Source organism: Chroicocephalus ridibundus, chromosome 4, assembly GCF_963924245.1.
Source record: "Chroicocephalus ridibundus chromosome 4, bChrRid1.1, whole genome shotgun sequence".
Lineage (NCBI taxonomy): Eukaryota > Metazoa > Chordata > Aves > Charadriiformes > Laridae > Chroicocephalus > Chroicocephalus ridibundus.
Window position 1 is genome coordinate 38,243,667 of NC_086287.1, and position 13,338 is coordinate 38,257,004.

General features: G+C 34.8%; 1 protein-coding gene across 5 annotated transcripts in view; it reads right to left on the minus strand.

The window, feature by feature from the left end:
• Positions 1-453: 453 nt before the first annotated feature.
• Positions 454-13,338, minus strand: part of FMN1 (formin 1) — a 208,423-nt gene continuing 195,538 nt past the window's right edge. For all 5 annotated transcript variants that reach the window (XM_063332259.1, XM_063332260.1, XM_063332258.1 and 2 more), the window contains 2 exons: positions 11,269-11,353; positions 454-10,199 (listed from right to left, as the gene is read on the minus strand). In XM_063332259.1, the coding sequence (XP_063188329.1) occupies positions 10,155-10,199; positions 11,269-11,353 (130 nt within the window). In that variant the 3' untranslated portion in view covers positions 454-10,154. The remainder of the gene's footprint in view (positions 10,200-11,268; positions 11,354-13,338) is intronic.

Genomic DNA, 13,338 nt, shown 5'->3' on the forward strand with positions numbered 1-13,338 from the left:
ATGAATGATACATATGTTTGAGATACTATTTTAATATCACTTTGTGGGCGGTATGCTCTGAGCTACTGAAAAGTATTGAAGAGCTTGTCAATATTATTTGTTTGGAAATGTGACGTGTTGCCAGAAGTGGCATGAGAACTAAAGGAAATCCATATCCCCAGACGTGTGCAAATTGTTTCAGATGCACACCCCTCCCCAACGTTTATTAAAATGCCTGCAACAAATTTACATCAGTGAGCTACATGCTTGAATTCTTTGCAGATACCCAAAAGATTGTGTATCTTTTTAACAAGCGCACTGAACCTGAAATATTAAGTGGATCAGTAAAGCAGTGTAAATAAAAAATGTTATTTAGACAGAATTATTCAAACAGAGAAACCTACAGTATCTCAACAACGTATTTTGCATAAAAAATACAATTGTTAAAATGAACAAGAATACTGAGGAGGAAAATATAGTCTTTTATTTACAGTCAATGGTTCCTTAAGAATTTAGTTTAAAAATAAATACTCCATTCCACTACAATAACTTTTACAAAGCTAATCATGTGCACACCTTGTTTTCGAGAAAATTAAAGTTTCAGGTACGTAGTAGAAACACACACACATACACACACACACAGTTGCAATATGAAGGGGAGAAAAAAGCACCTGAATTTATTTAGCATATTCTTTTAAGACATTTATAACATATTTAGTCAAGAACTACCCAAAGGACTTTGATTCCTGAGAAACAAAAAAACACTAACCCAAATTAATATTCCATTATTTTTGCTGTATATTTTGCGGAATGAAAAATGCAAAGTTAAGCTCAATTCAAATGACAGAAAATATATAACTGCTGAGTGTATGTGTTAACATTCAAGCAAAACTATGATTTTATTAAAGCAAATCCCATATGGACATGAGAGACTTAAACCCTGTTATGTCTGTGAAACGTGCTAGGTACACAGAGAATATTAATAGCATTGCGAGAGAATTTGCCATTTTGCTACATCTTCAAAGAGAAGTTAACCAGCCAGAGAGGCCCGTATTTTGATGGTTTTGAGTCACATGGAGAGAAGAGAGGGAAGAGTACCAACAACAATAATGTTCAACAGTGCAACTATTCAACTCAAAATGATTGGAAAGGAAAACATAAATTTCAAAATAACTAAATGAAAGTTGAAAATCATGCTATAATCCTACCAAAAACACTTTCCAGAGGCCAACTCTGATTCTTCCCAAAATAATATTTCTCCATTTTTGCTTCCTATAATTCCTGAATACGGTGAAGCTTTTAGCTTTGTACTTCAGAGAGTAAGAGCTGAGTACAATGACAGGGGCAGCTTTTTTCCCTGAGGGTGATATACCGGAGAAACAAAGTGTCATTATAATAAATATGTACTTTCAAAACACTATAAAAATAATTCTGTTTCTCCTGAGCAACATATTGCCATCCATCAGCTGGGCATTCACAGCTTTGCTGAGAGTTCCTACAAGAAACAGTGCCTTTACCAACTCTTTTTGAGAAGTCCTTATCCAATCCCATCTGACACGGAGCATGAGCCTTCTCTTCCTTTGCAAGAGGCATCACTGACGTTTCAAAACCAATACAATAGGACAAGAATGCGTTTCATTTGACATAGCTTTTCTGAACTTGACACCTGAAAAACCATTACGTTTCCTTCTCAAGTCTCTCCTTTTTCTGAGCTATATGGAGATGAAACGGTGTTGTTCAGGCTACCGTAGCTACAAGTTGACTGGTTGAACACGCGCACAGATTATTTCACTTGACCAGCACTCAAGCCCCCATAGAAGTTTGTCCAAGACAAGCTGGCTTGATTATCTGACAGAATATCATCTTTTAATTAAAACAAACAAACCAAAACACTTAAATAGGCAGTTACATGACGATGGACTTCTTCAAATGAAAATCCACAAGAATGAAACAGTGAGCTTTATATTGTTGCAATGGCATTTTTTACCAACATTTTAATTTTAGGTAGATTACTGAGCCTCTTTACTTGGCCCCTGGATAAGTGATGGAAAATATGTGTAACATGTAATACCAAAACACACAGATACATCTCCCATATCACACATACTTCTGGTCTGGAATTAAGCAGAAGTCGATTACGGCACTAAATGCACAAGTTCTGCCTCCTACTCAGAGAGACTGGCTTTCTTGATGTAAAATGAGAAGTAACAGAGATGCACAAAAACACTGTATTGATTGTCTAACTCTTTGAAACTGAGCTGTGTTCGACTGAGGTGAATTACTGAGGTCCAATTTGTGCTCAGTAACGCCACACTTTACTGTGGTTTGGAAGTTAATTGACCTCTCCTCACCCAATAGCTGAGCTTTTCTTGGACTTCTAGCAATCAGTTTGGTAACCACGTGACTTTATTTTTAACAAAAGGAGGAGAGTGGGGAATTCTGTGAATTGCTGAGGAAAAACAGTGATGGGGGAGGAGTTCCCCATGCCAGTTTGCTGGATTTGAACATTACAGGGAATCTTCAAGGAATGAGATTCATAGCTGGACCTTCTAATTTCTTTACAGCCCTCCTAAAACACACTGGAGTGTAACACAAAATGAATAACAGAATGAAAAGGAATCAGAAAAATGTATTGGTTTTATGTGGAATGAAAGCAGTTTTATTCCTTCACCTTCCTGTCAGATACGAAAGTATAGAATAGAACTGTGATCTTGTTCCATTTTGATTCATTACAAAATGGTGTATTTCCCCTTAAAATCTAGAAGATGCCCACACCACAAAAACTCATTCTAATACAGAGAAAAATATAAGGAGTATAAGAAGAACAACATGGCTTTCATCCGGTTTATAGTGGTTAGCTGCTAATGGCAATACATTCCTTAAACTACTTTACAAATAAGAAATAAGAATCAGGTGCTATACAATATATATGTTCATTTGCTGACTATAGATGCTTCAAGCAGTAAGAAATAGTGCTATATTCTTTGTTCTCTACACTGTTTCTGCAGTTTCTATAACATATTATCTGTGCATAGTTACTCAGGATGAGCATTCATCCAACTACAATGGAATGTATTTACAGCATGCCAAATGAGAAAATAAAAATACCGAAGTACAAGCTTGGTCCCTCTGGGAGAAGTCAGAGAGAAAATGTACCAGTTAATTTTTTCTAATATGTAATTCACAGATTGACAAAAATAATCTTGTTGCAGATTCAAAAAAACACTATTGACCACTGAATGGATATTACAGCTCCTCTTTCTAAAGTCACTTGAGCTTAACCTATAAGGATGCTGTGTGTCAGAGTCAATATAGTACATGAATCTCAGGCTGTGTCAGTACTTTTTAGGACTTTGAGCTTATCAAATGCATTACAGTTTAATGGGTATCATGAAAACACCTCACTTGCCATCTTTAGAATTATTTTGTGCCCCATTTAACTTCTAATTGCAGTGAAGCCAATAGTTATCAGTGATAATAGAATTTGGCCCCATCATTTGGCCCTCGGCTACAAGTACTAGTTTATGATTTGGAAAGGCTGAGAACTCAGATGGCAGCTAAACTCTTCTTACCTCTAGGAAAATATGAAGGATCCTGGCAGGACAACATTGGGAAACCTGAAACACAACTGCCTGTCAGGACTCTGTTAAAGGATCTCTCTTTCAACAGCTTTTGTAGTCAACATTTTAGTGGTCTCAGCACAATAAAGGGGTAAGAATATGTAAGTGATTCTACTAATATTAAATAACAATATGAGCAATAAATACAAGAACATAGGCACAGAATGAAGTTAACAAATGAATGCAAAATTTCTGAAACCTATAGAAACTAATTAAAGGATACATACAACTATAAAATATTCTGCTATTTTGGAAGCGTCTGCTAGTTTTTACTTTAATCTGGAAATATAATTATGAACTCTTTCCCTTTTGAAAATGTATGGCCATTGATGGCATTTTCCAGTCTCCCTTCCAGGAGTTCCGGGGCAATCTTGATCAGGGAATTCAACTGCAGTGTAACTCCAGAGAAGCCATACATTCAGGAACTGATGGCTAGAGCAAAGATGCCATGCCAACAGCCCCATCCTCCAAAAGCTCCCAGAGCTTCAAAACCTTTTGAGGCAGATTCTACCGCAGAAAAGAAATCCATGTCTCATACTGGGATAGTTCAGGATAATTTTTACAACAGGATTCTAAAAGAGATTTTATTCAGTCCCATGACTCCCAAATGTTCTCTATGGATATTTTTTACTGTGTCGGCCACAGGAATACTTACATAAATAAAACTACTTGCATATATAAGCACTTACACTATCAGCCTCTGTAAAAAGGCTTCGTATTACCTCAATATTAGATTATTGAAGATGAAAGTGAAGTGACAAAGTACAAAATGAAATTAACCAGAAATATCTAATGAAAAAAATTAAATCGCTACCTTTAGTTTACTCTAAGACGACATCCATCAGAAACAAAGCACAGGAAACACAATGCTCTTCTACCTTATGGGAAAGCTTATGCTACTTGATAATGTCTTCTCAGGAAGGTGGTGCATTCTGGGTCTATCAGTTCAGCATTTTTACTTCATTGCTTCTTAAAACAAATGTTCTCTTATACCCCGTGCTTACATTTTACAAAGAAGCCCTAATTTAAAAGCTTGAATTCTATGAGGTATCAAATCAAAATCATTTAAAGCCAGTTGAAGCTTGCCAAATTTACTGAAAATATTACAGAGTTTAGGTGTACCACATTTTCAACAAGTGGAAAAAAACCCAACATCCATTTTAGTAATGCTTCTAAGAAGATTTTTTTAAATGAAAAAATTAAAAAAAAATGAACAAAGAAAGAACGAAAGAAAAGTTCTTGCAGGCATTTTGAGAAAAAAGACTTGCAAACCCTAGTATTTTTTAAGAGTTCTACCAATTTTGCTTGCACAACTTTTGAACTTTTCATCTCTCAAACAATTGCATAAAATTGTTATGGTTCAAACCCTATTGAGCAGTGGAAATATTTGCTAATGATATGAACAGGTCATATCTAATAATTCACTAAAAGAGAGACCGTTATTTAAATTTTGCATCACATTAGCTGTACCCAAAGTAGACTCCCTTGCATATGCTCAAACCTTTGACAAATACTAAGGAACCAGGGTTTCTGTGATTCTGGGATTTCACATTGTGCAATCCAAAATGCCAGTTTTCTCAGACCTAGATTGGAAATCTCTAAAACAGTGTTGAATTCATAAGTACATACATTTGCCATATTGTAAATAGCACAAGATGTATCAGACAGATACTAATTAATTAATCATTTGAAATACAAATGTTCATAATTTGACAATGGTTTCCTGCATTCTGTTGCTCTACAACATGCTATTTGGGATATTTTAAATTTAAAATCACGACACAGAACTCTTCTAGCTTGGATAAGAATATTTCATTACAGCCGAGAAAAAAATATTTTATTAGGTCTTTTGACATACTTATTCTTACATTTTTCTGTCTAGAGGAACTGTTTGAACTGGTGAGTCAATGGATACGGCATGCCACTTGGGTACATCTGAACTGAGTCCAATAAGCTGTATTAGACTACACAAACCTTTCAGAAAGATGTTCCATCCTGATTTGAAAGCATCAGAAAATGGAGAAACTACAACTATCTTTGCTAACTTCTTCCCGTGGTTAACTAGCCTCGTTACTAATAGTTTGGAATTTATTTCTAATTTTAATTTTTCTGGTTTTAATTTTTATATTGGTTTTGTTATATTTTTCCTTGCTGGCACAAGGAACCATTTAGTTCCTAGTATTTTCTCTCTTTGAAGCAACTTCTTGACTATAATCAAGTTACCTTTTAACTTTTTTATTCTCTTTACATTTATATGCAAATACACAGGCTTATCTTAAAAAGAAGAATGCCAAAGAGAACTCTCCAGACTACAAACCCTGAAATTCACTAACTGGCATTAATAAATTCTAAAGGCATTAAAAAAACCCTTAAAAAAAGAAAAAAAAACAAAAAAAACAGAAAAGGAAGAGCAAGATCCATAACAATATTGAACAAGATCAAGACAAGGCCGAGAACAAGCAAAAACTAGGTGGATATGGTTTTCTGAAACTAGAAGCTTAGACTGGTTCCTAAACACAGATTAAGGAGGTGGATTTTCAGAAAAACAACGACGCTCTAATAAGATGAATATTTCTAACTTGTTTGAGTGTTTCTGAAATTCCACACCCACACAAGATTAAGGCATCCATTTTTAAAATATAGACCTGAAGCAATGAAGAAATGGTATTACTAAATAAGAAAATACACAGCCTTCCACTGCTCCGTATTCATCAGCTAGGAAAGATACTTAGATTTAAGAAAGAAATTGCTAATAATTTACTGGAAAATCAGGGCAATAAGAACCCTGTATGTCACATGGAAAACAAAATATTTTATTCATGTTTCATGTAGAAAAAAATTAGACTGGTCAGAGATACCCTGGCTCTCTGTATCTGGTTGGAGGAAATATCCTCCGCGATTCAGAAAGGTTTAAATCCTATATAAACTTTATCCTTCCTAGAACTGCTTAAAATATTCAATTATTTTGCTCTCTGCTTTCTGAATATTCCATCCATTCTACTCTAATTTTCTATATGTACAGAAACTGAACATAATACAGTTTCTATTTTGCTGCAGAAAAATTCTAAGTTAAATACAAAAGTATAATATTATTCAATCTATACATTTACAGCCCTATAATAAAGCACATGATAAAACACTTACATGGGTTAGTCATGGCAAAACACCTGGGTAGTTTTCGTAGATTAATAAAAACATAATGAAAATATAATTTATATTGTCAAAATATCTCAAAGACGCTAAAAGGTCTTTCATTTTAGAATCAGTAAGTGGTAATGTTGTAAATAAAGTAAAGAGCACTTAATAAATTATTGATACTTACTCATCTAAACTGAATTCTTCCTAATAATTCGATTTATAAATCAGTAATGTATATAATTTTCCTGGGTAATAAGCACCTACTGAGTCATATGGGTTTAATAGTGCTTTCCTTTACAGACTTTGAGAAGCTTGGCAATAATAGAAGAGTTGAAAACAAAACAAAACAAAAAACCAGAAAAAAATCTCTTAAGCCGCATCTACTTTGTGGTCACAGAAGTGACTTCTATGTAGTGTAGAGGTATTTTTAAATTATATAGCCTGGAAAATGTTAGCTGTCTAGCTATTGGTGTTTGGCTTAATTTAGTCCACTCTTTACTTTTACTTCCTTGACAGCAATGTAGACATGTACCAGAGACTTCTGTTCCATTCCATCTTTTTATTTTCTTTCTTTTCTCCTTCTCTCCTTTTATTCCCCCCAAACTAGAAAGCTCAGGGTAAAGTTAGGCACCAAACTTAATGTAAGCTTAAGACATAACTTTTGGTGACACTTGGTGACCCCAAGACAAATGCTAGTTGATGCCCAATTGCAATGTCTGTAGTGTCTAAATATTTCATAATTAAACAGCTTACATAGATATATAATATCTGTTAATACCTCTTCTCTAATAGAACATTTTAGTTAAGGTCTGCAGGTATATCTTTATCACTTCAGTCGCTGCCTGAAGACACTTCTGGGTATCACTGAGTGTGAGCGTGATACTTAGCTGATGAATTCCATCCAAGAGTCTTAAAGTCTTGATTAAGAGAATGAATCAGATAGTTTGGGTGAATTCTTTTTTTCACTTAAAAATAGTTTAACTAGTAGTAGAGGATTTAAGTCATGGGTGAAGCTTGAATCAGAATCTCTGTCTTGAGAAGAAAATCAGTACAACTGAAGATGGGGAAGAAAAATGTCTCTGTGCTATATAAGTTTTTGAATCTTCTGAAACATAGCCTAAATTCTCAAAACTTTGGCACATTGGTAATCTGGAAAAAGAATTATAAATCTGATCAAGAAATGCTTTACATCAATAATTTTAATTTTAATCCCTTTTTATATACATTTTTCAACATTTCAAAATGAAAAGTCAATTTGAACTGAAAAATGAAACTTCACATTTAGAAAATTTGAAAAGGATATTTCAGCGATTTAAAAACTTTTTTCCATAATATATTTCTAATGAGAATTTTCAAAACCAATCCTTTTTCACAAACAGTGCTACTCTTGTTGATTAATATTTCAAGTAAAACATTTCATTGAAAAATTTCCAATCAAGTCAAATGGCAATATACACTATCTTCATGATAGATAGAAAACCATATCAAAACCCAATGGTTGTTTGCTTAAATACTCATCAGAATTGTCTTGTTTGCTGTTGTTCTTTGGCTTTTACATGCATTATTGCCGCTGCTGTTTACCACTAATAATACTGGAAACAAATGTACTTTCCTATTTGCTGGAAGACAGAAAACTTAAATGTTTGCAATTTATTTCTCTGCAATGGGGAGAGCCAAACAACAAATCAGATCCTTTTTGCTGGTATATTATTGACCGTTTTCATAAGAGTTATGCTTACACATCCTGAGTATATCTGCAGCAGCCAGAAACTCCAAAACATACAAGGGAATCTTGATTGCCTTATTTTTATTTATGTGGAAATTTAAGAAACCTGCAATATATGAAATGTTCACGTCACTTCATGAATGGGTGTCTTCAGACCTGCTGTTTTCTTTAATAAGTGTACACTTTTAGGATGACTTTGCCTTAGGTTTCATCAGTTTCTCTATCTAATTTGCTGCATGTCTGTCTCATGCAAATTCTTTCCAGCTTCTAAGCAAAGGACTAATACCTTCTCCCCATTACCCCATTACCTTTTTGTATTTTTTTTGCTTCACCAAATTTTTCTTCGTAACCAACTTCAGACACCATTATCATAAAGAAGGGGATTTCTCTCTTAAGGACAGCAAGCAGAAGCACATTTTCTCCACTTTGTCATTCCTATTTATAGGTTGTTACCTACTTGTATTTAAAAATGACTTTTATGTTTTACCTGAAATTAACTTCTGCTTCAAGATGTCTCCTTCTAAAAGTCCAAATCCTAAAAATGCAGCAAGAATCTTCAAATAACAGTGGATATTCTGTAGGGGTTTTTTTTCAGGCTCTGCTACTTTATGGGCAATGGTTATAATATTACAGGAGGAGAGCAAGGTTTTTATTTATTCCTCAAGTTTTACTTATTAAATTATATATATATATGTATATATATGTATGTATGCTGGATCTATTCTTCATATAAATATAGGGGGACAAGAGCAGGCTGCATAATATATTCTAGAGTGAGATATTCACTGTTTAAAAGAAAGCTCTCAAACAAATTGAAAGCCAGAGATTTAATGGCAAATGTGTAACTTCATGGAGACATATTGTTGTATTTTATTTCAATGAATAATGACTAATAAAACCATCATTTTATGGAATTGATATTTTCAATATATACTGAAATAAAAATATACATTTTTATAATTTTTCTTTTGAAGCTCAAAATTTAGGAAATGTTAGGTTAAAACCATAAAAATAATGAATCAGTTATGCCATCAATCATAAAACTAAAGAATTTGAAGCTATTCCTTTTCATGTGCAAAATATTGTTTCCATTTCAATGTATGGCATAAGCTGAAGCTTCTATAAAAATATTTATAGTAAAATACAGCATAAATCTATAATTACATGTAATCAGTTTTAGAAAGATGCATCCAATACTTAGACACTGTAAAATTATTTAGAATCAGTCAATTTTACCTCAGTTACTGTTGAAGTAACGAAAAGTATGATATAATCGTCTTTTGCGAGCTGGATGGCTTATTTGCTCTCATGTACACAAAGCCCTGTAAATAACCTACAGGTTGTTAGTCATTACTTAACTCTGCATCCACAATGCTCATTTTAGCTCTTCCATATTAGTGCATTATGCACAGAGTACTTTAAATAACCATTAAATAACCAGATGCATTTCAAGCAATGTAAGGAAGAGTTACAGAAAATAATTTTGACTTCTCATGTGAAAACCTTCTTAGAATTCCCTCCACTGAATGTACAAACCCCTCTGAAGGAACTGAAAAATCTTTAGTGGATTGTCTTGGAACAGATCAGCAAAGCACAATTTGGTATCTAATATAAGGTGCTCCCTGGGCCATGGCTGTAGTAAAGCATCGTGCAAGGGCTGAAGTCACGCTATCATTTTCATCTTTCTTCTTTCAGTTGGCAGTCACACTGGCTTCCTTTTGACGTAGTCTTTCTTTCTGTAAAGAAAAAGAGAGAGTTGTATTGTCATTCTTGTCTATAGTTTTCCATCTCCTCTCAAGCTGTCGTGAACATTTGGTCTAGAAGTCTGAGAAGTACTAAACGAGTCACACTAGTTTTCTTTAATTAAAAAAAAAAATGCCTGGAGCACTCAAGGAAGGCTCAGAACCAGTTCATTACTTACTGTAGAGAAACTGAGCTTGCTTCAGCTACACACTGGTCAAATACTGTATACCTTTAAAAATATGCAGCTCTGTGAAGACCACTGCAGCAAGAGAAAACCAGACACATTTCAAATTCATATGAATCTAATACATTCTCTTGTCTGGAATGGTTTCTGCTGACATAAAGGCTCTAATTTAGCATTAGCTAGATTATGTTATTTAATAACTTCTTTCCAAGCAAGTACCCATTCATGTCTCTGCCGCCTGTCCTGCAACTGATACACTCTGCTGGGAGTGGAAATAATACTCTGATTCCTTCATGCACATTTCCTTCCCTTAGTCTCTTGCTTCAGAAATGCTCATCTAACCTGTGCGCCTTGCACGCAGACAAAAAAGGTTTTATCTACAGTGTAAGTTATTAGTCCTCTTTTGTGTCGTATTAAAAAACCTGGGAAACAGAAAGGAATAAGATAAGGATTTAATCCCTTCCACCATTATTCAACAGAGCAAACAGGATTTTGTAAGCTTTTGAAAAAAACCCACAAACTCAGCCATTGGACAAATGTACGCAGTGAACCTCAATGCACTGCAGAGCATGGAAGAAAATACAAGAGACTTCAGTGGAAGAGGGGAAGAAACCAGAAAAACAGCGCTGAGCATATTTGTTATCTCAAATAGCAGAGTCATGCCTAGGCACAACTAAACTAAGTTTTAAACTTAACTGCTGGACTAGCATAGGGCATAAGCTTAAAGAGTTCTCCTTGGGAAGAACATCACTTTGCTACATTCAAACTAAGCATACTGCGTCACCCTTCAACAACAGCAGAAACCCGCCATCATTCAGAATGACAAGAATAGTGTCACAAAACCCCTTCTGATTGTCATACTGAGAAACAAATCATACCAGGCTAGCTGTAGGATTGATTTTCTTCGTTTCAACTTTCTTCTCTGCAGTTAACTTGCTTACTGATTGCTGAGCCACTTTAATTCTGAAACAAAACACATAGAAAAGACATCATTAGATTCAAGGAAATTAAAGCTGCTCTGTCTCTGCTTGATGTATACTCTATCCGTACGAACCATCACCACTGAATTTTTTTAGGCACAATAGTCCAACAAACGGTTATTACTATTCAAAGGCTCGTAATAAAGTACCAAAAGTAGATCACAGTACATTTTTAGAGAAAAGCAAAAGGACAGTCTGTCTGTATTGCTCACTGAAAATGTCACCAGGCAAACAATTTCTCTGTTCTTGCAGGATCTGGATTTTATGGAGTATCTTTCCCACCAAACAAGCTGCAGTGTCAAGGCAAGAAGATACCTCCCTGAAAAAAATCAAAAGCTACCTGGCTCAATCTGTTGTATATATAGAATATACTATTTTGGTAGGCCATTTGCCAGGCTACACATTATATTTCCTCTGAAAATCTTGAAATGAAAGCATCTGCCAGTTTTTCCTTAATGTTTACCCCATTGCTTTACATGGAATTGACTGACCTTGTGTTGTGGTGATAGGGAGGAGAGGCAAAAGATTCTTGTCTACGGCTAGCTAAAGCTGTAGCGCGTGCAGCTACAGACCACTCTACTGAAAGCACTATTGAGATAAGGGGAAACAAGAACACAGATCTGATTCTTCAGTTTTTGCCTTTTGCTCTTAGGGTCTTGTGTACAGAACCCTTGTTTCTGTGGGGATTTAACAAGAAGAACCCAATCAGAAGTTTAATCAAGAGGAAAAGGAGAAATAGAGAATTTAACAAAAAGGGATTGAACTGTCCTCTTACAGACAGGGGAAAGGGTGGGGAAAATTATGTGCTAAGCAGTGACAAAAAGGAAAAAAAATTCTTGGCACTCCTAATACAGGATCTGGCCAGCTATCAGTGCCTTTAAAATGCTGATGCCATAAACACCCACTTCACAATTCTACATGCAAAAGGCAGAGAGAGTGAAGTTGCGAGTGAGTCTTTGCAAGCAAGGAGAACTCCGCAAACCAATTTTCACTTATGCACACCAAATCAGTCTTTTACTATAAACAACATATTTCTTGGCACTCTTGAGCTGAAAAATTCTACTTTCTTCTCCTATTTAATTTTTTCCACTGGCAGAAATAATTGCTATGGCCAGTCAAAAAGCATTTAAAATACCATGTCCAGTTCAAACCACTTTCGACACACTCAATTTTTGAGGAATTTTGGAAGAAAAGCAGAAAGGAAAGTGGATTATAACTGCAATTACTGATGTGTACTTCCTTGCTGTAACACTAGCAGCGAACTAGATTCTTTTAAAAACATAGAACACATTCATAAATTCATTATCGTGTTTATCAATGCTCAGAATTGGAAACTAAAATTCCTTCTCTGAGCTATGTATTTTAGAAGAATCTACTTCTAGTTATTGTTGTCTCACTTTCCAGTGCTTAAGAACAGAAGGAAACACTTACACTACTTTCAAGTAAACTTATTTTCAACACTGTTTAGCTACAACATTGATTGAAGCTGTAAGTATACCCTAAAGTACACAAATATGAAATTATTATTCTGTAAGTTTAAAAATATATCTGAAGTCTTTTTAAAACTTAATTAGCGTTTGCTTCTTCTACAGGCAAACAACTAAGTGGTAACACACCATTCCATCTTTTTAAAATATTTTGTTAATCAGCACAGTTTGCTTCTTAATGACGGATGACAGCAGCCACTGGACAGCGTGCTATTCCTCACGGCTACAAAGTTTATGCAAAGATGATCATGTATTTCAAGTGACAGTATTCAGGTTCAGCAGAATCACACCAAGGGATCAACTTCTAAACTCTTCCCTATTTTGAGCACATTTTCTTTTCGATCACATTCTCTTTGGTCCTAGGATTGTTTTCCGAAAAGTTTTTAAATGTTTAGAGCATATATTTTCACCTGAAGGGAGAATTCTAGGGATTATAAACTTTTAGACTTATGCCTGCCACTGATTTAGGCGTAGCTCTGTG